This window comes from Trichomycterus rosablanca, chromosome 9, assembly GCF_030014385.1.
Source record: "Trichomycterus rosablanca isolate fTriRos1 chromosome 9, fTriRos1.hap1, whole genome shotgun sequence".
Lineage (NCBI taxonomy): Eukaryota > Metazoa > Chordata > Actinopteri > Siluriformes > Trichomycteridae > Trichomycterus > Trichomycterus rosablanca.
Window position 1 is genome coordinate 37,800,700 of NC_085996.1, and position 27,536 is coordinate 37,828,235.

Genomic DNA, 27,536 nt, shown 5'->3' on the forward strand with positions numbered 1-27,536 from the left:
TACATTTAAACTTCTTAACTTTTGTTCGAGCAATGACCTCAGACATAGCAAATCGTGTCACCTGACCAGCCAACAGCAACATAGCCAACATACCTCAGCAGCAGTGCTAGCTGCGCCCCCCGAGTGCCCAAATTAAGCTATTTTAATAAGTTTACAAAGCCTACCTGGCTCCAAAACTTTCGAATCACTTTGCGGTCGTGAGGGTTCCCCCAGTATGGCAGCACCTGTATAACAGAACAACAAGAAAAAAACATTCTTATGCACCTTGAGCCTTACTTAATTAATAATTTGTAACTGAATCTTTGAAATACTTTATTTTTTTTGTAATGTATCCTAAGCCTTTACTCTATCTATCTATCTATCTATCTATCTATCTATCTATCTATCTATCTATCTATCTATCTATCTATCTATCTATCTATCTATCTATCTATCTATCTATCTATCTATCTATCTATCTATCTATCTATCTATCTATCTATCTATCTATCTATCTATCCAACACAGTCTTGTTCCCTGGATTCTGACAACTTCAATACATACAACTACTTAGAGACTATATTATTTTCACAATATTGCATCTGTTCACCTGACTCTTTAATATCTCTGCTGCTATATAAACCTACACTGTTAATTATATATCAGTATACACCGATCAGGCATAACATTACGAGCACTGACAGGTGAAGTGAATAACACACATCTCTTCATCACGGCACCTGTTAGTGGGGGGGATATATTAGGCAGCGAGTGAACATTTTATCCTCAAAGTTGATGTTAGAAGCAGGAAAAATGGGCGAGCGTGAGGATCTGAGCGAGTTTGACGAGGGCCAGATTGTGATGGCTAGACGACTGGGTCAGAGCATCTCCAAAACTGCAGCTCTTGTGGGGTGTGTCCCGGTCTGCAGTGGGTCAGTATCTATCAAAAGTGGTCCAAGGAAGGAACAGTGGTAAACCGGCGACAGGGTCATGGGCGGCCAAGGCTTGATGCATTTGATGCATGTGTGGTCCGATCCAACAGACGAGCTACTGTAGCTCAGATTACTGAAGAACTTAATGCTGGTTCTGATAGAAAGGTGTCAGAATACACAGAGCATCACAGTTGCAGGGCTGTTTTGGCAGCAAAAGGGGGACCAACACAATATTAAGAAGCTTGATCGGTTGTATGTTTTTACTTTACTTATCATTTACTCAGTACCATGTACTTAATGGCCAACACTACTCTTGTCTATGGTCTCGTCCCACTCAATTCATTTAGAAACGTCTCTTGTATTTATTGTACTGTTTTTTATCTGCACTGTGTATATTGTGTTGTTTTGCCCTTGAGGAACGTTGTTTCGTTCAGCCGTGGAACGAAATACAGATGATTTTGTTTTACTAGACCTCACTACACTGGTCAAAGGGTGATAAAAATTCACCGCAGTGGTTTTGCACCATATTTAAAATCAATCTAGGACAACTGTATGAAAAATGAACTACATAACAATAGTTATGAGTATAAGAAGTAATACGACGAGAGTTAGAGATACCAGGATCAAGGAGAGGCTCAGCCACTGCACTCTGGTTGTGCAGACCCCTGTGAATTCCCCAAATGTGGGAATCTCGACTGCATTCTTTAAGGAACGGGGGTGACACGGTGGGTACAGCTGTAAGCTATCAATCAAAAAGTTGTGGGTTGATTTCTGGCTTTGCTAAGCAGCCACCGCTGGGCCCTTGAGCAAGGCCCTGAGGTCTCTTGGCTTCAGGGGCACCAGACAATGCAAGCTGAGATATGCAGGAGAAGAATTTCACTGTACTGTACATGTGTATAATGTACACTGATCAGCCATAACATTAAAACCACATTCTTGTTTCTACACTCACTGTCCATTTTATCAGCTCCACTTACAATATAGAAGCACTTTGTAGTTCTACAATTACTGACTGTAGTCCATCTGTAGTCCTCTCTACATGCTTTGTTAGCCCCCTTTCATGCAATTCTTCAATGGTCAGGCCCCCCACAGGACCACCACAGAGCAGGTATTATTTAGGTGGTGGATGATTCTCAGCACTGCAGTGACACTGACATGGTGGGGGTGTGTTAGTGTGTGTTGTGCTGGTATGAGTGGATCAGACACAGCAGCGCTGCTGGAGTTTTTAAACACCGTGTCCACTCACTGTCCACTCTATTAGACACTCATACCTGGTCGGTCCACCTTGTAGATGTAAAGTCATCTTCTAGACCTTCATCAGTGGTCACAGGACGCTGCCCACGGGGCGCTGTTGGCTGGATATTTTTGGTTGGTGGACTATTCTCAGTCCAGCAGTGACAGTGAGGTGTTTAAAGACTCCAGCAGCGCTGCTGTGTCTGATCCACTCATACCAGCACAACACACACTAACACACCACCACCATGTCAGTGTCACTGCAGTGCTGAGAATCATCCACCACCTAAATAATTGACCATTGAAGAACAGGGTGAAAGGGGCTAACAAAGCATGCAGAGGAACAGATGGACTACAGTCAGTAATTGTAGAACTACAAAGTGCTTCTATATGGTAAGTGAAGCTGATAAAATGTATAATATAGTAAATACTGTATGACAAATAAAGGCATACTATGTCATTTTATGAATATAAGATCCTTTATATTCATCAGTCATCAGAAGAAAATAAGTATTTTCATATAATCTGGCTTTACTGATGAAGTAAAAGTGAAAGCAGGTTTCCCTATCATTTTTTTCCCTGGGATGAGGGGTTGGGGGGGGATCAGGTCTTTAAAAGCAAGAACACTCCCTTTAAAGCCAGTCTGTAATATCATGGCTGATTTTCTGAGACCCAGTGTTGATCTATGATGCAACACTGCCCCCACTAGTTCCAACACGGATCCCTTCCTACTCAAACCGACACGGCCGTACAGATGTGGCACGTTTCCGCCTGGTTCTTCTAGAGAGGCGAAAATAGAACCACGCAACCTTGGGCGATTGTTATAGTCCTGAAAACAAAGCCAGTTCAGTGGGTTTGTAAAAGGGGAGGAGAGGAGCGAGCCATTTACGGGAATGCAGGTGTCTTCCTGCACAGCTGCCACGCTCACCTTGAATTTGGGCACGAAGCGGGTGAACTCCTGGTGCCAGTTGTTGAGTGTGGAGGCTGGCGAGATGATCAAGAAGGGGCCCCAGATGTTGTCTCTCTGCAGGACACACACACATTTAATGAACACACTGTTCTGTTTACTGAAATAAAAGTGTTTTTTTGCTTGCATTAGTACAAATGAGAGTTTATTTATTTAGATGTTTTACAACACAAAGGGTAGATAAGTTTTAGATCAGTCTATAGCCCTTGTCAAGCATTGATTTAGTCATTTACATTTATATTTCCAGCATTTATCAGACGCTCTTATCCAGAGCTACTTACAAAAGTGCTTCCATAGTGAACATTACCTTACTCTGGTTTAAAAAAACCAAGAATACAAATCTGCTGAAACCCTGTTAATCCTGTTTTTTTTTTTTTTTTATAAATGCAAGAAATAAAGAGCACTAGTAAGTGCATGTCAGCTTTAGGGCTTAGTAAAGAGCTTAGTGATGAAGGTTCTGACAGACAGGGGAAGCTCGTTCCACCACGTGGGTGCCAGTACAGAAAAGAGCCTTCATGCTTGTCTTCCTCGAGTTCTGGGTGGAGGATCTAGTGGCTTGGAGGTTACGTGGTTCAGAGCAGGGTTTTATTAGACCTCAAGGGTAGCTTGGGGCTGGTCCATTTTTGGCTTTGTAGGCGAGCATCGGTGTTTTAAGCTGAATGTGGGCAGCTACAGGAACACAGCAGTGGGGTGATGTGGCAATGTTTAGGTTGGAAAAACCCCATGTTGTTTTTATATGCGTTTTTTAGACACATTTTTCTAAGAAATTGAGGATTGTTTCTATGTTGGCTTGGTTAAAAACTGTTTTCCATAGTTTTTGGTATTGCTATACATACGTTCTCGTAGGTATTTAGGGCTTTTAAATGGGAGCATGACAATATAAACCAGTATAAAGCCAGTTTAGTGTAGAAGCGGGTGGGTACAAGACTTAAAACAAACATACCCCTGGTTTTGGGGTCTGTACAGGACCTAAGCACCACAAGGACATGGCTGATAATAAATGGCTGGTGCTTGTTCACTTATAGTGGAATGTTTTAACATTATTCCCAAATTTCCTCCCAATTTAGTCATATGCTATTACCCGATCTTATTTCCCCTGTACTGCTGCAAACCTCCACTCCTGTCTGAGAAGGGCCGTGACTAACACACGCCGCATCCGACATGTGTGAAGTAGCTGACTGCTTCTTTTTACTTGAATGAAGCGGGTTCAAATGGAGATCCGTATCGTGCACAGAGAGTCACGCACGTCTGACACTCTCACCTTCGGACGAGCCAGTCATTCTACGTTCAAGTGCCCGGCCTGCCGTATTCATAAGAGAGGTTCTTGTGTGCAAGCTTTTTGTGTTAGGGCCGCTCACACTGGTGCTTCACCTAAACCAGTGGTCACCCAACCACCGGTCCGTGGGTCATTTATTACTGGGCCGCAATTAATTTCCAACACTCTTCGGGTGTTATTATCCCCAATCACCACTAGGTGGGAGCAGCGTCTCGTTGCAGCGATAAAATGCTCCGACTTCACACTGATTTTTCCTTCTATAGTTATTCTATTTTAAATCCTGCCGCCCCCACCAGTCCGTGAAATTATATCTTATATGAAACCGGTCCGTGGTGCAAAAAAGGTTGGGGTCCGCTGACCTAAACTATACCGTGTGTCCTTGTTCATATTCAGCACTGTATAATTCAACAGGAAAGGGCAGCTACACAATCAAAATGTACTATTTTTGCCTAGTGTTTAACATTAGAGGCCAGAACACAGATGCCTGTAGGAATGGTGAGAAGGACATGGGGGGTAAAACAGGAAACAATCAAGGAAAGAGGCACCAAGCGAGCACAGCATCCTGTGGGCATGACCCAGCGTATTTCAGGGTTTAAAATAAATAAATAAATAAATAAAATCAACACATTTTAACAGGAACAAACGCAAAATAAGCTTGTACATTAGCGCCCCTTTGTGGAGGCTTTACGTTACATCTTGTGAACCACAGTTGGACCAGATTGCCACCATTTGTATTAATTAATAATATTTAATTTTGATGCGTTGTTTGTGTTGCCTGAAGTTTAACAGCAAAAATGAAAAAGGTGGCATGGAAGCACAACCTTTTATTATATATGACCCGTCTAAACCTGTCCTCGACCACAACACCTGCATCAGATCTGGTACGCTAAAAGACTACTAGAAGAGAAATGAACCCGGCTGGTCCTACTGTGCTGGTACATATAGTTCTCTGATTACTGTCCTGTTGTAGCCTAGTGGTTAAGGTACTGGACAAGTAATCAGAAGGCCACTGATTCAAGTGCCGCCAGGTTGCTGCTGTTGGGCCCTTGACCCTCAATTGCTTAGACATATACCGTCAAAGTACTTTGGATAAAAGCATCTGCTAAATGCCAAAAAAGTAATGTAGATGTACTGTGGAAAGTGCTGACTCACCTCTGCCAGGTGGGCGAGCAGGGCGATGCTCTGGACCGTCTTGCCCAGTCCCATCTCATCTGCTAGGATGCCGTTGATGCCCTGTAACACAGCGTACATGCAGATAAGCCACCATTAGCCTAAATGAATGTACAAACTATATGATACGTGTTTTTTATTTTCATTTAATGCCTCCATGTTATTCTGGTATCTTACAATAGCTTACAAACACTTCCACTATTTGGTTGTGTTCCAAACAACTGTACATAATCACAGAAGTGTACTAACTTCGTTGTTGTTGTTCCATTAAGTACTGAGGCTGGGGGTTAAATCCTAGTGAACATGGACATTTGTCAAGAGAACTAGATGTTTTACTTATGTTATCAAAACATTAAATAACCATTTCCCTTATAATACCAGGTAGAGTAGAGTATATCCAGCACTGGCAATTTAAACACACCCAGTTAGCTACCACAGCATACCAACATGCCACAAGCCAAACGTATTTCACAATCAAAGTCTTGACTTTTAAATTATGTTTGCATAATAAATAATTATAATTATGGTTAATAATGGCTGATATCTAGCAGGGTTGTTAGCCTAGCAGGTATGAGCCCTGAGTAGAAAGAAGAGGAATTGTAGGCCAGTTGGAGCCTAGTGGTTAAGGTACTGGACCAGTGAACAGAGGGTTCCTGGTTCAAGCCCCACCACTGCTAGGTTGCTGCTGTTGGGCCCTTGAGCAAGGCCCTTAACCCTCACTTGCTCAAACTGTATACTGTAACTGCAATGTAAGTCGCTTTGGATAAAGGCGTCTGTTAAATGCTGAAAATGTAAAAAAATTTAATTGTTTTACATTTACATTTTTGCCATTTTGCAGACGCTTTTATCCAAAGCAACTTATACAGTCTAAGCAACTCAGGATTAAGGGCCTTGCTCAAGGGCCCAACAGTGGCAACCTGGCAGTGGTGGGGTTTGAACCAGCATCCATCTGCTTGCTAGTCAATTACCTTAACCACTAAGCTACAACTGCCGGCATTGCAGTCTCAGTTTTCTTTACTACTGTATATTCTCATTTATTTCTCATTTTTTTATTAGAAGTCAGAAGTAAAAATATATCATAGATATTAACATTGTTAATATTAGCAAGCAGGAAAGAAAACAGCAGGTTAAAAACAAAGACATATTCACTGTATTCTTGGTTTGTATATCAGCTGTTTTTGTGACAAAAGTTTATTTACTTTTACACATAACATTTATAATTTGCAGAAATTAAACGAATGAATTTGCGATTTCAAAACAAACAGTAAAACTTTGTACTCCGAAAAGACCATGGGCAGTAAATTTGCGCTGCTGGAGTGGAAGACACCCTCCGTCAACATCTGAGGTCACCTACCTGTTCATAAAGGTTAGCGAGCCAGTTCATGCCCTTGAGCTGGTAGGCCTTGAGCTTGCCGTTGAAAATAGTGGGCTGAGGAATGTCCTCGCTGGCCTGGATGGAGGGATTGGACAGACTGTAGCTCTCCCCGAACCCAGAGCCGCTTCCGCTGGCCACGTGCACAGAGGCGCAGCGACTGTCCTTCGCCTCCTCGTCGAACTGCCTCGTCTACGTCACACACAGCAACAGTGAACACACACAACAATAACAGTGGGGTTTGGGGGGGTTCTGAATGGTCGGACACTCTTCAGACACTGTTGGTCATGTCTTATGAAGGGTTCGCTGTATTGGGAGGCACCTTCATTCATTTCAGAAGCTACACCTAGTGTCTGATCGAGGTGCCAACACGAGCAACTGAGGAATACCCCCTTGTGTGTGGGGCTTTCTATAGAAACCTAATGCAGTATACTGAAAAAAAAGGCCAGTGCACTACACACATATTAGAGGAGGCTCAAACCCTCTCAATGGGAGAACATGCAAACTCCACACACAACGCTACCCACTGTGCCGCCCACTTTGAACTCCAGTAGACTGCAAAAACGTTTTAAATGACCCTATTTCTGCTATTTAAACTGAGGTTATTTATTTTTTTCCCTTTTTCTCCCCCGTTAGCGCATCCAATTGTTCAATTTGCATCGTGCTTTTTCTCTGGGCAGCAGCCGGATGCATTTTTGCCACCCGCACATTGATGAGTGTGGCGCCACCTAGCGTTGCATGCGGAGAGACACACCCTAAGGGCACTCTTCCTCATCTCTGTGCAGGCGCCTCTAATCAGCCGGCAGAGCTCGTAATCGCATTCTGACAGAGAGAGACCCACATCCGGTTCTTTGTCCCGCCCCCCGACTGAGCAACCGGCCAATCGTTGCTCATACAGCCACTCGGCCTCGAACGGGTGAGGCAGAGCTGGACTCGATACGAGGTACTCAGAATCCAGCCCTAGTTGCAGCGTGTCCTTTTACCGCTGCGCCACCTGAGCGACAATATTTATTTATTTAAGAGGATTTTAACGTCATCTTCACACACTTTGCTTACATTCATGACAGGAACGGTAGTTACTCATTACACAAGATTCATCACTTCAAGTTTAACATCGAACACAGTCGTGGACAACTTAGTATCTCCAATGCACGTCTTTGGACTGTGGGAGGAAACCCACGCAGACACGGGGAGAACATGCAAACTCCACACAGAAAGGACCCGGTCCGCTCCACCCAGGATTCGAACCCGGGACCTACTTGCTGTGAGGCGACAGTGCTACCCTTTTGCCAAATAAAAACCCAAATTTTACATAAAGCACATGCTCACAATGCAGAGCATGAAATATAAAACATGTCTTTTTTTTCCCCGTTACTCACTCTGGCTTGGTGAATCTGGTAGGCTTCCTTTGCGTTCCTCAGGGCCTGAGACTTGTAATATTCACTGTCTGTAAAACACAGCAAGTAGAGAAAAATGTAAAGAATCCTTTATTATTTGATACTACATCGTCAATATTAGTTTATTGAGGCTTTATTAAGCAAGACCTTAAACACTTTACATTTAAAATAATCTGCATGAAGGTGGCTCCTGTTGTGATTGGTCTCTGTAATAGTAATCCTGTAATAGATCTTTTGCCTCTCTTACCATCCTCACAAAAAAAGCTTGGCTCCTTGTCCAGGCAAATTTGTCACAGTTCTAATGGATTCAAACTTTTATGAATTTTTTTTTTGCCCTAACTGGATTTGGGCATTTTAGGATTACAACATTTTTCCCATTTTTGAACTGCATGTTCTCTTGTCATTGTTCCCAAAAGAATATGACCTCTTTGTCATCGCATATATGGGTGATTCTTCAATTGGGGGAACTTTTACGTCCCTAGGTTATACATGTGTGTTAAAAATACTTTATTACAAAACAAATATTTTAGGTATTAAAAAGATCATTCACTGCATCACTAAAAAAAATTACATACCAAAATAATTATGATTTCCATTTTTTATGATGATTTAAACATCAATATTTTGCTACTTTGGCCTTGTCCCCAACCCAGACTTTAAAACTTCTCTGCTCTAATAAAATGCTAAAAAGTGATCAATTCATTATAAAAACCACAATATGAGTTTTATAATAACTTAAAAAGAAACAAAGAAAGCATATTTTTGAGCAATATATTACTGTCCCCAGCATTATCGTCATTACCGCACAGTGTACGGTTTCTGTAGGGAATCATTTGAAGGTAACACTTGTTTATGTTGTAACCATGGAAACAAAGACTCGCAAGGAAGCACATGCCAGCCATGAGAGAAGATTAATATTTTAATGTCTGGAAATGTGAGTAATTTAATCATGTATTCCTCCCGATCATAGAGTATATTAATTCAGCGTCATTACCATTTACATCAGTATGGCAGTACTTTACCAAAAATAAAAAGGGAATTTACACATTATTTATATGTATTTAAAGTGCATCTTGTACTAGCTGTTGACTAGCTAGTTTTTTTCTTAAAAAAAGTAAAAATTGTCTTTACCGCAACACGTCATTACCGACACATGATGACATTTTGCTGCCACTTTGCAAAAGCATGTAAGCATTATCTTGACATAATTAAAACTAAATTATTACTAATTTTATTTTTCAAAAGTTAAGATGGTAAAAAGAGCCCGCAATTGAAGAATCACCCACATGTTCCCCAGTGAAACAGAGAGTCAGATTACAGCTTAAAAGTTTCTAGACACTCTAATTAACTTAAAAAAGTGGAATACGTATAGAAAACTGCCTTGATTTTAAGAATTTCAGGTGTGCCAACAATCCTCTTTATTTAACCCGGGCATGGGTCCAGAACTGAGAGCGCACACATTGTGCACCTCCCAATACCTAGGCTGTTCCGCCATCCCATCCCCACCACCCTCAGACACAGCCAATAGCGTCTGTGTAGGCATCTCGCTGACGTTTGGGTGTATTTCACAGCAACAAAAGCTACAGAACCCACCATACTCGTCCTGACTCTGAGCACCGGGCATCACTCCAGCGCCTGAATCCATCTGCCCTTGTGCTGCGTTCTCATCCAGCTTCCTCAGTATCTCCTCCTGGGCGCTGTCCCCGCCCGCTCCTTTGTGCTTGCCGCCCATAAAGTGTGCATACAGCTCTGTCTGCGTGATGAGAAAGTTCAGCTTCCTCTGTTGTCTCTTGGCCTGATAAGATGAAGCAGAAGCTGTGAGACTCGTCGCCGCCGACAACTCTAAGCGTAACACGACACGTCGGGGTGGGTCCGTACCTCTCTCATCTCCTCGTCCAGCTTTCGCTGCTCGAGCGCCTCTTTCTCCGCCCGCTTGCGGTGCTCTTTCTCCACCTTGTCGTACTTCTTCCAGTACAGCAGCATCTCTTTGGTGAGACGCCGCGCCCGCGGCAGGGTCTCTTTGCAGTTCTTCTGGGCCTGGATGGCAGCTCTGCGCACTTCACGCATGCACTGGTGGGCCAGCTGAACACACACGCACACAAATTTAACTTCCTCAGATGCAAAATGTACACAAAATAAACTCAAACGGGCTGGTTTAGTAGTGCTGTTACCTTTTTGGCATTGGTTAAAACAAAGTTCTTTGCGGAAGCCTTCTGCTTGAACGCCTGGGAGAGAAAAATTAAAGGTAAACGGTAATGATCTGATCACACTGATCACATGAGCAAAGAGAAGCAGCCTCTGAGCTGGCAATGTCTACGTAATGCTTGCTTGACTGTGAACAGTGTCCCTATCTCGAGCACCTTCTATGTTATACGATACAAGATGTAACATAAAGCCTCCACAAGGGGGCGTTTGTGTACAAGTTTGTATTATTACTACTATTTTTCTCTGCAAACCATTTTTTCAGCTCACGACCCTTAGGGTTTGTTTATTTATTAGGATTTGGACTGTTGGAGGAAACCAGAGCTCCCAGAGGAAACCCACACAGAAAGGACCTGGACCACCCCACATGGGGATCAAAGCAAGGACCTTCTTGCTGTGATGAGACAGTGCTACCCACCGAGCCACAGTGCCGCCCACCCTTAGGGTTTAAAAAATCCTGTTATAGCAGAACTGATGGATAACATTTGACCAGCAAGAAAAAAATCCCTTTAGCACAAACAGACCTAGTGTCTGTGTACTTTATTAAGGTTGAAGTCAAATTAGCCTTTTTATATGGGCACAGAGATGAAGTCTAACATAATGACTAATAAGGAATAAGGAGGTCACATCACTGATTTACATTTACATTCGTGGCAAATACAATTCAAGCAACAGAGGATTAAGGGACTTGCTCAGGGGCCCAACAGTGGTGATGGTGGGGCTTGAACCGGCAACCTTCTGATTACTAGTCCAGTACCTTATTCGCTGAGCTATCACTACCCTTATATGAAACCGTAAACCTTTCTACATATCAATTATTACAATATAACAGCCTGAGCTGCTGTATGTATATTTTGGACCCAGCAGGTCGTCATATTTTGTCACTTTTGGTGGACAAGAGCAAATCATTCTGGTTTGCATACCTGATCTGGCCCAGTTTGATGCCAGATGCTCTTCCTGACATAATCCTTTATTTAATCCAGGCAGGGGAGCGGCCATCCCATCCCCACCCCCCTCAGACACAGCCAATCGTGTCTGTGTAGGCGTCCGACCGGCCAACGGCACTGTTAAGATTCGTACCCTGGAGCTTAAATTTATTATTCGGATAGCTGGTGGGTAGAGCTTTGGGCTATCAACTGAGTGGTTGAGAGTTCGAATCCCAGCTCTGCCATGCAGCCACTGTTGGGCCCTTGAGCAAGGCCCTTAACCCTTTCTGCTCCAGAGAGAAGGGAAAAATATTCACACCCCCACAAACTGCAGGTCATCCACACAGTATTTGGATACGCACACTGCCCACTGATGACACCCCGACTTGGATACGGCATGGGAATACACACCCATTTTTCAGCCCCGTTCACTTTTTCAAATTTCAAGATATCAACGCCGTTTCGACTCCAAATCGTCCGGCCCCTTGATGACCCCTGACTCGGAAACAGGTTTTGGATACGCACCCCCACCCACCTGCTGCACTGCAATCACGCTCGCATTTTCTTCAGGAAATGCACCTCTCTAGTGTACATCTGCATATGTATATATGCCAAATAAAGGTGTTCTATAGTAGAAATGGGCTCTGGGGAACGTTCCTACCTTGGGGATTTCTTTTTTGGCGATGGTAAGCCAGACTTTTCTGCGACGTGCGTTCAGCTGCTCTACGGTTAAGTGCTTCTTTTTCACTACGGGCAGAGGCGAGTCGTTGGAGAACTTGGCGAACACCTTGGTGGCGTGCGGCCGCCCCTCATCTAAGAGCTCTTCCCCTCGTTTCTTCTTCTTTTTCATCTTCTTTAACTTGGCTGTGATCAAACATCAGATTTAAATTACATATATATTCAATGAAGTATCTGAATTAAAAAAATATATAATAATAATAATAAAAAATACTTTTAAATTTCTTTTCTTCCTTGATCTTCTTTTTCTTGGGACCCAGCAGGTGGCGCTGTTGCTCATAAAACGGATCATGAGTGGAAAGGAGTCCTGCACTGTAGTACTGGTACTGCTGCAGCTGTACAAACACATAGACATTCATTTTAGTCTGCCACCACCACTGCTTTAGAAGGTGTGTGTGTGTGTGTGTGTGTGTGTGTGTGTGTGTGTGTGTGTGTTTACCTCCCGGTCAGGCTGAACCTTGCTCTGGTGCAGCCTGGTGAACCTGTGTAGTTTCAGCATGTCGTGCAGCTCCTCTCGGCTCAGGGAGAAATCGGAGTCGTCCGAATCCGAGTCCGAATCTGTGGTGTCGCTTAACAGCACGCCCTGAGGATTGTAAGATATCAGTCAGGTGTAGAGCAGAGCAATATTGATCAGTCATTCATTTTTTAGGAACAGCTTTCTCCTGATCTCGATCATAGTGGGTCCAATTTAGGGTCACGGTGGGTGCAACTACAATAAATCATTACCATCATCAACATCAACATATCATAACACTCACTAACTTTCTAAGCCGCTTCCTAATCAGGGTTGCGGGGGGTGCTGGAGCTCATCCCGGCTCTCAGTGGGTGCAAGGCACACAGAAACACCCTGGACAAGGCACCAGTCCATCACAGGGCAAACACCCACCCTCATACCTAGGGGCAATTTAGTTTAGAAAACCAGAGCACCCGGAGGAAAGCCACACAGACACAAGGAGAACATGACCCTGAGCGCTTCACCAGGGAATCAAACCCAGGACCTTCCTGCTGTTAGGGTTAAGGCTTTGCTGGGGGAGCTAAACATTGGCAAATTGGTTGTGGTGGGGCTTGAACCAGCCACCTTCGTGCCTGCCATGTAGCACCAAAAAAACTTCCCATGTCAACAAATTCACTATATAATCTATTTTATTCAGTATATATACACACGAGGGTTCTTCAAAAAGTTTCCACACTTTGTTAAACTCTATTCATTAAAATTTGTTTTAAAAATTTCCCCTTTTTCTCCCACTTTAGCGCATCCAATTTCTACCCGTCAGTCATCCTCTCACTAATGCTGGTCCCCGCTCCCGATTGGGGAGGACGAGGCTGCCCCACGCCCCCTCCGACACGTGCACAGCAATCGAACATCTTATCACCCACACGACGGGTGCAGTGCGGTACAGCGCTGTGCACGGAGAGCCACACCCTCTACCGCACTCCTTCCCCATCTCCGTGCAGGCGCCACCAACCAGCCAGCAGAGGTCGTAATCGCACTAGTCTGAGAGAGAGACCCCATCCGGCTTAGTCCCGCCCCTTATCTGAACAACAGGCCAATCGTTGTTCATGTGGCCACTCAGCCTCAGCCGGCAGGGCAGAGCCGAGATTCGATACGATGTATTCGAGATCTCAGCTCTGGTTCCAGCGTGTGTTTTTACCGCTGCGCCACCTGAGCGGCTCAAAAACAAACTCTGTCACTTTTCTTTTCAATGCATTTTCCCAGCGCCGTGTCATTTTAATGCCATCAGCAAAAAAATTATTTTGGTTGAGCTCGTAGCCACTGATGCAGCGCTGCTTTCACATCATCATCACATGAAAATCTTCTTCTCCTTAAAGCTTCGAGTGTCCAGAAAGGTGGAAATCAGATGGAGCTAAATCCGGACTATAAGCGTCTCTCTGTCTCTCAGACACGACCGATTACTCCTCCTATTTAAAATATAAAAGTGAGAAATCTTTTTGAAGATCCCTCATCAAAGACGTCGATATCTGATAAGCGCCGCATACCTTCAGCCATTTCCGACTCTTCCTCAGCTTGGAGAAGTTGTACAAACTGGCCTTATCAGCTTTATGTTCTGTAGTGGACATTGATACCAAGTTAAGAATGACCAAATAATCAGTGATTGAATAAATATTTATATGTGGATATAGCAGATTGTGTTCCATACCTTGAAGCAAAGCTCCATTGAGAGTTCCACACCCTGTACCTCCTCCTCCTCCTCCTCCTCCAGCAGAGCCCCTGATACCATGTTCAGCATCAGCTGGCTCGTCCTTCACAGTCAGTGGAGCATGAGGGTTAGAGGGGGTCAAGGATGGACCCTCACCCAAACCATCATCATCATCAGTGTCATCACTGAAACACACAATACATTTTTACCATTTAGTAGCATTCCCATTGATAATACACCGATCAGCCATAACATTAAAACCACCTCCTTGTTTTTGCACACACTGTCCATTTTATCAGCTCCACTTACCATATAGAAGCACTTTGTAGTTCTACAATTACTGACTGTAGTCCATTTGTATCTCTGCATGCTTTGTTGGCCTCCTTTCATGCTGTGACATGGTGGTGGTGTGTTAGTGTGTGTTGTGCTGGTATGAGTGGTTCAGACACAGCAGCACCTCACTGTCACTGCTGGACTGAGAATAGTCCACCAATCAAAAATATCCAGCCAACAGCGCCCCGTGGGCAGCATCCTTTGACCACTGATGAAGGTCTAGAAGATGACCGACTCAAACAGCAGCAATAGATGAGCGATCGTCTCTGACTTTACATCTACAAGGTGGACCGACTAGGTAGGAGTGACTAATAGAGTGGACAGTGAGTGGACATGGTATTTAAAAACTCCAGCAGCACGGCTGTGTCTGATCCACTCATACCAGCACAACACACACTAACACACTAACACACCACCACCATGTCAGTGTCACTGCAGTGCTGAGAATCATCCACCACCTAAATAATACCTGCTCTGTGGTGGTCCTGTGGGGGTCCTGACCATTGAAGAACAGGGTGAAAGGGGGCTAACAAAACAGATGGACTACAGTCAGTAATTGTAGAACTACAAAGTGCTTCTATGTGGTAAGTGGAGCTGATAAAATGGACAGTGAGTGTAGAAACAAGGAGGTGGTTTTAATGTTATGGCTGATCAGTGTATGTCCGTCTGAAAACTAGTGATCACTCTACACAGACGCATCTCTACTGAGACTCTTTTCCTACCTGGATACATCTTGATTGAATATGCTGGCGGTGTGGCGTAGAAAGGCATCGAGCCTAACCGAGCGTTCCAGGTACTGCAGGTGGAGCGGTTTGGCCAACTTCGAGCAGGCGGAGGCTTCCACGCCCTCCGGCTCCGAGGCCATAGGGAGCTAGAAGGAGTCCTGAGCCCAGTAGGTCACTTACTAAACAGGTCACACATGCAGAAGATGGGTTAGAGAGACACTGATGCACATGAGCACAACTAAAAACAGCCTTCACAGTTCTGTAGTTCTTCACAAGGTGTATTATCAGTTTGTTTATTCATTTTAGGTCAGGCCCTATCCAGAAACACATAATAACACATTCTGGACAGGGCCCCAATCCATTGCAGGTAATTTACTTAACCACTTGGACCTAGGGGTAATTTATAGCAGCCAATCAACCTATGGCATGCTTTGAAAGGAATCCAGAGTACCTGGAAATGCATAGCAACTTTCTCACAGACAGTTAATGAAGGCAAGGATCAAACCCTGGAGTCATGTGACTGTGCACCACCTTTTACTATTAATGTTTGTTTGTGTATTAGGATTTTAACGTCATGTTTTACACTTTGGTTACATTCATGACAGGAGCGGTAGTTACTCATTACACAAGGTTCATCAGTTCACAAGTTTAATATCAAACACAGTCATGGACACTTTTGTATCTCCAGTTCACCTCACTTGCACGTCTTAGTACTGTGGGAGGAAACCGGAGCTCCCGGAGGAAACCCACGTGGACACAAGGAGAACACGCAAACTCCACACAGAAAGGACTTGGATCGCCCCACCTGGGGATCGAACCCAGGACCTTCTTGCTGTGAGGCGACAGTGCTACCCACTTAGCCACCGGAGAGCCATGTGACTGTGAACCACCTTTTACTATTAATGACTTTTTAGTGAATAAATATGAAAGTTCTTCAAAAGGATCTTCTTTTAACTCTATTTATTAAGAGAGCTATCCACTGTACTATTTTTTTTTTTAAATGGTAACAGTGACTAATTGACAATACCTTGAGAAAATCTGATTTCATCATCTCACTGTCCAAAATCCGGATTTTATGAAAACGTGAATCTGAAAAACAAATAAATAAATAAACAATCACAATTAGGAGTGTATAAGACCATAGAACAGTATTTAACCACCAAAGGTTTTCGACCTTGTTCACAATCTAGGATTTGGTCCATTTGCTTGGAACTTTTTTTTTTTAATCAAATACTAATTGTCTCATTAAATACCAAATTTCATCTATTAAATACATTTAAAATATTCTATAATGAAAAAAATCAACTCCGTATTAATACCCAAGGTTTTGAAATGGGATGTTCATCATAGTCAGGTGTTCATATTCGCTTGGCCATATATCATAAGAGCTGTAGGTAACACTAAAGGTCAATACATTTATTTTTATTTTATTTTGACTGATCGCTGTGTCCTGGTCAGTGTCACGGCATAGATTTGGTTCCACCAGTAAACACCGGGCGCAAGGCAGTAATACACTGGACAGGGCGCCAATCCACTTTTTGGCCATGTCTCCCTCAGACACAGTCAGTGTTGCCACTCTTGGGATTTGGGAATTTTGCCGAAAAATCTTGGGATTTTTAATTTGCACTCAAGCAAATCTACATGCAGTTTTACGGTCTACAGCAATAAATGAGAAATGACAAAGCGTACTACTACTAAATAAGTCTTGGAACTGTACATGTACTTCTTCACTTATTTAAATTTTCTTGGCTGTGAGAACATGACGTCACGTCTGTTGTCATCCGTTCATTTTACTTACGTTATTTGGTTAGTGCTGTGATAGATTGCAGGAATAAATCTGGGCCAATCGTCATAGTGTAAACAGTTTTATATCTTATTTTCTCATGACATTGTTTGATTGCAGTAGTGCATAGTCCAATAATGATAGCTGTCCAAGAGATCAGACAGGACACTCTCTGGGTTTGAAAGACATTCATAATTTTTTATATAATTGCAATTTGTAAATATTAATACTGATAATGATCCCACTTTTTCTTCGTCAGTAAACTCAGGATTTTTGTTTTTGTGAATAACTGTGAAAATATGTTATATAAATGTTCACAATTTTGTCGTTTTACTTGGGTTTTTTTGAGGCAAGATCTTGGGAATTCTTAAAATTGAGAGTGGCAACACTGCTGGGTCATTTAATCCAGAAATGCTCATAAAAATATACGTGTTTGTCACATTTTGTCCATGGGAATTTGTAGGGGTGCCAATAACTGTGGTGTGGTTTTGCTAAAAATGTTTTAGACATTGTGGGAAAATAAAATATGTCCACTAGTCGTAGATTCTTGGAAGGAAATAGTATTAATAGTGTAATTAGAATTTAGAACATACTGAGACTGACACAGCATGAGATTTGAGACGCATCTCCTCACATACAGGTCTGCAACTGTGCTATCTTGGCCAGTTAGCATAGCCAGTTAGCTCACAACGAAAAAATAATAAAAAGCTAAATAGAATTATCGAATTGTAATGCATTCTAGTATCCTTTAATAGTCAGACTAACCAACATAAAGCTAAATGCACAATTCTGAATGTATATGTAAAACGAACCAAAATAAACGCTTCATTTGTGGCTGTGTCTTAATTTACATGCTTGCACACTAACTAGGGCGTAAAATTAGTAACGACAGAATGACTCATTAAGGCGCTATTAAGTACACGCGGTGTGCGATTTGGAACGCGGCCGACCTGGTTTAACGCCGCTAATCAGCAAGCTAGGCTAGCTAGCTAGCCTGAATGGAATACAATTTATTTCTATTATTATTATTATTATTATCGGCTTTGCATATTAAACTGCAGGTGTATTTACAGTTAGCTAGTTCGTTTAAAAACGTGCAAATGTGTTTATTAAAAACAAGTGCTTAGTGTTGGCGGAATAGCGTAGAGTCGTATCCCAATCCGCGCTCGGTTGTAGAACGTAGTGCGCTAGGTTAGCGATCCTGTGCGTACTATTTTCGCGCACTATGCAGGGAGCATTAGACACAACCTGGTCTATTGTGTTACCTAAATTTGAATAATTCGATCGGGCCCTGCCTCTTTAAGGCCACCTCCATCGGGGTAAAATATCTAGGTGAGTTATTTGTACTGTGTACCCTTTCACACCTGTCCCCTCGTGAGTGATTTGGAACGCGACCGACCTGGTTTAACGCGGCTAATCAGCAAGCTAAGTTAGCTAGCTAGCCTGAATCGGATAAATGTATTTGTATATATTATTATTTTTTACTTATCAAACTGCAGGCGTATTTAAAAGTTGATAGTAAATAGATAGTAAATGGTAAGAAGATAATGTGTTTATTAGGAGAATAGCGTTAGTTAGAAGCTAATAGGTAAATTAGAGTCGTATCCCGATCCGCGCTTGGTTGTAAAACGTAGTGCGCTAGGTTGGCAATCCCGTGCGTACTATTTTCGCGCACTATATAGGGAACACAACGTGGTTTGGAATACAGATTGGTCTTTTGTGGCTTAAATGGGTTTGCGTTACATAATTATGAATAATTCGATCGGGCCCTGCCTCTTTAAGGCCACCTCCATCGGGGTAAAATATCTAGTTTAATAAAATCATGCTGTAAGCTGCTTGTAGCCTGTAGCCTGTAGCCTTCACACACACACACGCCGAGGCGGATCAGAGCAGGCCTGTCATCTCTGATTCTACTTTTCTAACTCTTTCCCTCTCCCGGCCATCTTCCCCCCAACACTCCCCCACATGTCCCCCATAAACACGGCTCACCTTGTCCCCGCGTCCCCCTGTTCCCTCGCAGTCTCTGCCGCTGCCGGCTCACAGCTCTCTGTCTCCAAAATGGCGCTTGTGGAGAGACAGAGCCGGAGCCGCAGCAGTAGAGAGGCGGCCACTTTCAGTAACCCAGAGAGCAGGGACAGCGGCGCCATGGCGAGGACAGAGCAGCCAACAGGCATAATAATCAACCACCAACACGCATCGCTAACACATTAAACCGACTGTACACGCATTAACGCGATGTTTCTTTTCGTGACGCGAACGTGAATTCTGGGTTTTGGAAAATAACCCAAAAAGTGAAAGTCTGTGCTTCAAAAAGGCACGTTTTTAGTTCAAAACGCGATGCACATTTTTGGCCACCGATTGATGATGCCTGGTGCGCTCAGAAGTCTGAGCTTGTACACGTGACGTCACCGGTGACGCTCCCAAATATCGCGTGACTTGCAGATTCTCAGGGTTTAATAATAACATATTTACTATATTATTTTATTAGTTCTTATCAAGTATTTTAAGCCAGTGTTCAATTTTGTGACATAATGGTGTATAAAATATATAATATTACATAAGTGATGTGCTCACAGGCCATTTCCTAAACCTTACTGAACACCTTTGGGATGAATTGGAATGTCAGTTGCGAGTCAGGCCTGATTTATTAGGGTTTTTAACACTGTAGCTACACTAACTGGTCAGTATTAGGTCAGTCATGGTCAATTCTGTACCTCCAGTCCACCTCACTCGCACGTCTTTGGACTGTGGGAGGAAACCGGAGCTCCCGGAGGAAACCCACACCGACACGGGGAGAACATGCAAACTACACACACAAAGGACCCGGATCGCTCTACCTGGGGATTAAACCCAGGACCTTCATGATGTGAGGTTCATAGAGAGACAGTTTGTCTAGTTTGGTGAGGAGGGACTCCAGTGCTCCGCACAGAGCATCGACCTTAACCATATTTAACCATATTTGGGATGAATTGGAATGTTGACTGTGAGCCTGGGCTTCTTGACCACAATCAGAATGCGTTTTTAACTGAATATGCACAAATTCCGACAGACATAGTTGAAAATATTGGTCATGTTTTGGAAACAAGCTTACGGTCAGGTGTCCACAAATTTTTGGCACTATAGTAAATATAAAAATATTTGGACAGGCTTCAAAAAAACAAAACCCCACATTAAATATAGCATGGTAACATGTAGGGTAACCGTTTAAAAAACAACATTTATCCAAAGTGACTTACAGTGCTGTGACAGTATATTGTCTAAGCAATTTAAGGTTAAGGGCCTTGCTCAAGAGCCCAACAGTTGTACCCTGGCAAAGGTGGAGCTTGAACGGCAACCTTCTGATTACTAGTCCAGTATTTTACCCACTAGGCTACAGCTGCCCTAGTATATTTCTATTTGTCTATGTATTCTATTATATTTTATGTTATAAGCTTACTTCTACAGTATGTTTGTTTATTAGGATTTTAACGTCATGTTTTACACTTTGGTTACATTCATGACAGGAACGGTAGTTACTCATTACACAAGATTCATCAGTTCACAAGTTTAATATTAAACACATTCATGGACAATTGAATGTCTCCAATTCACCTCACTTGCACGTCTTTGGACTGTGGTAGGAAAGCGGAACACCCGGAGGAAACCCACGCAGATATGGGGAGAACATGCAAACTCCACACAGAAAGGACCCAGACCGGCCCACCTGGGGATCGAACCCAGGACCTTTTTGCTGTGAGGCGACAGTGCTACCCACTTAGCCACCGTGCCACCCCTACAGTATGTGTACTTGTGTTTATGTGCACATCTTGCAATCGACCTTTGCTCAAAGATCTCCACAGGCGATGGAGTTGACTTTTTATTAGGGATGTCCCGATCCGATCTCACAGATCGGGATCGGGGCCGATCAAGGCATTTTTAACTGATCGGAAATCGGCATTATCATAACCCGATCTTTTGTTTTACGTCAGCATGTCCGCTGTGTGGAAATACTTTAAATTGGAAAGTGAAACGAGTCCAACAGTGAAGTGTAACGTCTGCAGTGTGAGCGCTTCACGAGGCGGTGGGAGCAGAGCTGCGTTCATTACTGTAGAATTTTACTGTTTATATGGTGTGTGAGTCGAGGATCACGCCGGTTTACAAAACAATAACTTTTAATCCGAGTATGAAAACTTCAGGACCATAACGTACAGCTTTTACCAGTTTACGTGTTACAAGACTGAACGACATCTCAGTATCGAGCACTCCGATTGGCTTAGTTATGTAACCGAGCGTCGTAGTGATGCACTCGCTTAATAAAGAAATAAATACACGCTATATTCACTAATTGTCGGGAGCTTTTAACACTTTATTAACTTATTCTGTTACGAATAGCGGACAGCCAGAGCCGAGCACGCTATCCCATGCACTATGGAAGCCCCAAAGGGTCAAAACACACTCACTTTGCGTAGACCCGTCCATCAAACCATTGTCACAATACAAGCACTTTAAGAACTGGCTTTCCTTCATAACAAAAGAGCCTGTCCATTTTATTTTGGTATTCAGGTTTTACTGTAATGCTGTTAAGTAACTTATTTGTTTTTTTATATTCAGGTTAAGCTGCTACACCACTCGTGAGTGGAGATTTTTGTTCATGTTTAGTGTATCACTGCATTAAACAGAATTATGTTCTTTGAATATAAAGTTCAAAGTGAAACTAATTATCTCACTTCATTTTTACTACAATGCTGCACTAGGTTTGTTTACTTTTATTTTGTAAAAGAACATTAAGCAATAGTTTGGATGCAGGCAATTTTTTTCCTACAGCACTGCAGAGCTATTCAGTTGTTAAACATGTACACTGGATTAATGTGAATAACTGTAATGTACTTGAAGTGTGCACTGTGTAAACAGTATTATCTAGTTCTTATCTAGACAATATCTAGAAAATACAAGTATCGGTTTGAGACTCGGTATCGGATCGGGATCAAAATTAAAGATCGGGATCGGGAACAAAAAAACGTGATCGGGACATCCCTACTTTTTATAGACCTCACTTTTAGAAATACACAGATTTGTATGTATCTAGTCTGTTTTAACTAATTCTAATGAATCCAAATGATGCTCGAGGCCACCCACGATGGATGGATCTTGTTGAGGGAGTGACGTACTCCTCACGTCACTTCCGGTGGTACGCACGCTGAGACGCTAGCCTAGTAGTTTGTTTGTAGCCTTTAGCTAAATAACTTTTTATATACGTATGTTTTAAACATATAATTTATACGTTAATCTTCCGTGTGTTGTTGATTTAGTTTTATTTTGTTTATCGTAAAAAAGCGCTTGTGTTTACTAACGTAAATTCGTGCTGTGTTGGAAACTAGGAAACTTCTGCTACCGGCATCCGAACGAAGCCCGGTTTTGTTTGTTTTTGTACTTCAGCGCATAAACATCATAATTATCCAGAATTAAAACCGTTTTCGGTCCGCACGAAGCGCGTTTGTGTTTGGTTGTGTTCTGTATTTCAGCTCTTAAAACACCTCTGTTTTGTGAGGAGTTATAACCGTTTCTGTTCGTAGGAAGCGCGTTTATTTGTTTTGTACACCAGCGCATAACACCGTTTTCCTTTAGAATTACAGCCGCTTTTGTCCGAACGAAGCACGTTTGTGTTGGTTTGGTTGGTGGTTTTTGTATTCCAGCTCATCATCGCCTGTTTCATCCGGAATTAAAGCCGTTCTTCTGTGACTACCAGCAGAAGCGCCGGTGAATCCAACATAAACATCATCTCCAACTCATCTTGTAAAGCTAAGTATATTTCTTTGTTGTTATGGCCCCAGCAGGAGCGCTGTATCCATGTTCCGAGTGTAATATGTTCAGTTATTCCTTCTCCGTGTTTAGTGATAACTTTACATGTGATAAGTGTAGATTAGTGGTTAGTCTAACGGAGAAGATCTCAGTGTTAGAAGGGCGCATTCGGGCGTTAGAACAGACTACTACTAGTGAGGGCTTAGATTCAGCTGTAGCAGTCCCGAATGCCAGCAGTTCAGGTACAGAACCCCAGACTCCGGCATTAGAGCCCTCACAGCGGGGCGACTGGGTGACGTCTCGGCGACATAGTCGTAGGGAAAAGCACCGACCATCTCAGTTGCACGTGTCCAACAGGTTTTCCCCACTCAGTGAGCCACCCGCTGAGAAGCCTGTTAATGTAAGTGCTCTGGTTATAGGAGATTCTCAGCTCCGACACGTGCGTATTGCAACCCCCATAGAGACACCAGCAACCATAGTCACCTGTATTCCGGGGGCCAGGGCGCCTGACATCAGAGCAAACCTGAAAGTGCTGGCTAATGCTAATCGTAGATTTTCGAAGATTGTTATCCACGTCGGCACTAATGATGTTCGTTTACGGCAGTCTGAGGTTACTAAGAGTAATGTTAAAGAGGTGTGTGAGTTAGCTAGGTCGATGTCTGAGGCAGTAGTGTGCTCTGGCCCCTTACCGATTCGACCCAGTGGCGAAACCTACAGCAGGTTGTTGTCGCTGAACCGCTGGATGTCTAAATGGTGCTCAGAAAACTGCATCGATTTTGTAGATAACTGGTCCACCTTTGAGGGAAGGCCTGGTCTTTTGAAGCGGGATGGTGTCCACCCCACGTGGGAGGGTGCTGCTCGCATTTCTTGCAGCATAGGTGACAGGCTTTACCACCGCGTTAGTGTAGCGGCAGATAGTGTTAAATGACTATCCAGAGCCAAGACCAGGCAGCAGACTAACAGGCCTAACCGACTGTCTGCGAGTCGCCATCGGACGTCACCCGGAATCCTTAGGTCACAAACCATTGAGACTGTGTCTGTTTACCGTGGCAGGTGTAAGCCAAAACAAAATCAAAAAGTATGTCATAATAACTTAATTAAAATTAATCTAAATGAGCATCATGAAAACCCTAGTAAAGTTAAACTAAAGTTAGGACTTCTAAACATCAGGTCACTTGCATGCAAAACAGTAATTGTAAATGAAATAATTACAGATAATTGTCTTAGTGCCCTGTGTTTAACCGAGACCTGGGCTAGACCTGATGAGTATCTAAGTTTAAATGAAGCATCTCCTCCGGGTTACAGTTATGAACATAAGCCACGTCTTAGCGGTCGTGGTGGAGGAATAGCCGCAATTTATGATAAAGACATAGGTCTTACTGTAAAATCATCTCCCATAACAAACTCGTTTGAAGTTCTTATCTCTGACATAACCAATAAATGTTCATCTGATAAAAATAGTATGTTTAAACTGGTTACTGTTTATCGACCCCCTGGTCCTTACTCAGAATTTCTTAACGAATTTGCCGATTTTCTTTCTAAATTAGTCTTATCAACTAAGAAAGCTTTAATTGTTGGTGACTTTAATATTCATTATGAGGATAAGTGTAATCCACTCAAAATTGCGTTTGATTCTATTTTAGAATCCTTAGGCATCACCCAAAATGTAACAGGACCCACTCACCGCTGTAAACATACCTTAGATTTAATACTTACTTATGGTATAAACATAGACAACCTGGAAATTATACCACAGAATGACTTAATCTCTGATCACTCCCTACTAATATATGAAGTGTCCCTGTCCAATAATATACAGCAACCAAATCGTTTTAAATGTAAGCGCACTATTACATCTGCAACTGCAGCAGCGTTCATAAACTGCCTACCAGAATTACCAAATATATCAGCATCAGAACCTAAAGAACTAGATCAGGCAACTCAAAACCTAGAGACCGTACTGCGCACAACCTTAGATAACGTAGCCCCACTCAAAACTAAACTGATTAGGGAGAAAAAACTTGCTCCTTGGTACAATGACCACACATGCGCACTTAAACAAGCAGCACGGAAATTAGAACGTAAGTGGCGTCACACTACACTGGAGGTGTATAAGATTGCTTGGAAAGATGCTCTAACTGAGTATAAACATGCACTTATAAAAGCTAAATCTTTATATTATTCATCCCTAATAGAGAAAAATAAAAACAATCCTAGATTCCTTTTTGAGACAGTGTCCAAATTAACTAAAAACGTCAATGAAACTGAATCTAATATACCGCCCGACTGTACCAGTGATGATTTTTTAAAATTCTTTAATGACAAGATAGAAAAAATACGACTTCAGAGTCAGAGTGTGTCACTTGCCAATGTTAAGTATGGACTCACTCCGAGCAGCATTGGTGATAATAGTAACGAGTTAATCCAACTAAATTCCTTTAATCCAATCTCCCAAAATGAACTAACTGTGTTGATTAAATCATCGAAGTCATCATCGTGTATACTCGATCCTGTTCCAACTCGTTTACTTAAAGATTTACTCCCAGCTATTGTAGAGCCCCTGCTTACATTAATCAATGCATCCCTTAGCCTTGGGTATGTACCTAAATTGTTTAAAAGTGCTGTTATTAAACCCCTGATTAAAAAACCTAATCTTGATCCACATGTTTTATCTAATTATAGGCCAATTTCAAACCTTCCTTTTGTCTCAAAGATATTAGAAAAAGTCGTTTCCAAACAGCTATGTTCTTATTTGAATGAAAATTGTATTCATGAAAAATTTCAATCAGGATTTAGACCCAACCATAGTACCGAAACCGCATTAATTAGAGTAGTTAACGAGTTGTTAATGTCTTCTGATAATGGATGTGTCTCTTTTCTTGTTCTATTAGATCTTAGTGCAGCGTTTGATACGGTCGATCATAACATTTTACTGGAGAGGCTAGAAAATACAGTAGGTGTTAAAGGACTCGCACTCTCTTGGTTTCAATCATATTTGACTGACCGCTCTCAATTCGTTTATGTAAATAATAAATGCTCAGAAACTACAAAAGTAAAGTGTGGTGTTCCACAGGGGTCGGTACTTGGACCGCTATTATTTACACTCTATATGCTTCCACTAGGTGAAATTATTCATAAACATGGCATAAACTTTCACTGCTATGCAGATGACACACAGCTGTATATATCAGCCAAACCAAATGATACTGACACAATCAGTAAGATAGAAGATTGTGTAAACGACATAAAAAACTGGATGTCGTGTAATTTTCTTTTACTTAATTCAGATAAAACTGAGGTTTTACTTGTTGGCTCTAAAGCTGCAAGAGACAAGTTGTCTAACCTGGTGCTAAACTTAAACACGTTCTCTGTTACTCCCAGCCCAGATGTAAAAAACTTAGGTGTCACAATAGATTCAGATCTCTCCTTTGATACACACATTAATAATATTACTAGAGTTGCTTTCTATCATTTGCGTAATATCTCTAAAATAAGAAATATACTATCTGTTAATGACGCCGAAAAACTGATCCATGCGTTTATAACTTCTCGGTTAGATTATTGTAATGCTCTTCTAACTGGATGCTCTGGTAGATCCTTAAACAAACTCCAGTTAGTTCAAAATGCAGCAGCTCGAGTGCTAACTAGAACTAAAAAATTTGATCATATCACTCCTGTTCTATCATCTCTACACTGGCTGCCAGTTAAATTTCGCATTGATTACAAAATACTTTTACTAACCTATAAAGCGCTACATGGTCTGGCTCCACAGTATCTGAGTGAACTTATTAATTACTACAGCCCAGCACGTCCACTTCGTTCACAAGATGCAGGGTTACTTATAGTTCCTAAAATTAAAAAGACCAAAGCTGGTGGAAGAGCATTTTCTTACAAAGCTCCACAACTCTGGAATAATCTTCCTGCCTCTGTTCGGTATTCGGACACAGTCTCAATGTTTAAGTCTAAACTGAAAACATATTTATTTTCTCAGGCTTTTGATTAGTATAGACAAAGGCGCAGAGCTTGGGGGTTCTTGGTCATAGAAACTTGTGGTGATCAGGGATGTTGGGTCGCTGTCGTTCTGCCTCTCTTGTCCAATCACTCTGGTTTGGGTAGGAGAGGTGGGCGCTGATGTCCTGTGAAAGCCTTCATGACCTTGTTACCTGCTCGCTCTCCCTTTTAGTTATGCTGTAATAATTAGGGCTGCCGGAGTCTAAAACTCTCTGTAAAACTGTTTGTCAACTAGCATTGTACATTATTAACTACATTCTCTGTTGTTTTACCCCGAGGGCATTCTGATGGAAACCTGTTTACCCGCCGAGGTTAAGGATTAAAGTCGAGACTGCCGGGACAACGATGCTGCTCCTGTCAGATGTGACGGGTCTGGAGTAATTGCAACGACAAGAAATCACTACAGACTTTATTGAAGACTAGAGCGGATAACAACTCTATTATTATTTAATTGTTTATTTATCTATTTATTACCACTGTATGACTTTTAGATCATTCAATTCTGTGTTTGTATGATTTGTGTAAATCGTGTATTTATTTAAAGTATCCTCCAGA

General features: G+C 42.3%; 1 protein-coding gene across 1 annotated transcript in view; it reads right to left on the reverse strand.

Annotated features, from left to right (window-relative positions):
* The window catches only part of ino80 (INO80 complex ATPase subunit), a 76,636-nt gene extending 57,388 nt beyond the window's left edge, over nt 1-19,248 (reverse strand). Inside the window, exons 1-16 of the mRNA XM_063002365.1 lie at nt 19,182-19,248; nt 16,437-16,498; nt 15,407-15,588; nt 14,352-14,536; nt 14,191-14,258; nt 12,632-12,775; nt 12,407-12,527; nt 12,116-12,318; nt 10,498-10,551; nt 10,205-10,408; nt 9,920-10,121; nt 8,309-8,376; nt 6,912-7,121; nt 5,540-5,620; nt 3,073-3,168; nt 165-224 (exon numbers count right to left, since the gene is read on the reverse strand). Coding sequence (XP_062858435.1) covers nt 165-224; nt 3,073-3,168; nt 5,540-5,620; nt 6,912-7,121; nt 8,309-8,376; nt 9,920-10,121; nt 10,205-10,408; nt 10,498-10,551; nt 12,116-12,318; nt 12,407-12,527; nt 12,632-12,775; nt 14,191-14,258; nt 14,352-14,536; nt 15,407-15,549 — 1,839 coding nt within the window. The 5' untranslated portion in view covers nt 15,550-15,588; nt 16,437-16,498; nt 19,182-19,248. The remainder of the gene's footprint in view (nt 1-164; nt 225-3,072; nt 3,169-5,539; nt 5,621-6,911; nt 7,122-8,308; nt 8,377-9,919; nt 10,122-10,204; nt 10,409-10,497; nt 10,552-12,115; nt 12,319-12,406; nt 12,528-12,631; nt 12,776-14,190; nt 14,259-14,351; nt 14,537-15,406; nt 15,589-16,436; nt 16,499-19,181) is intronic.
* Between the last annotated feature and the right edge of the window lie 8,288 nt (nt 19,249-27,536).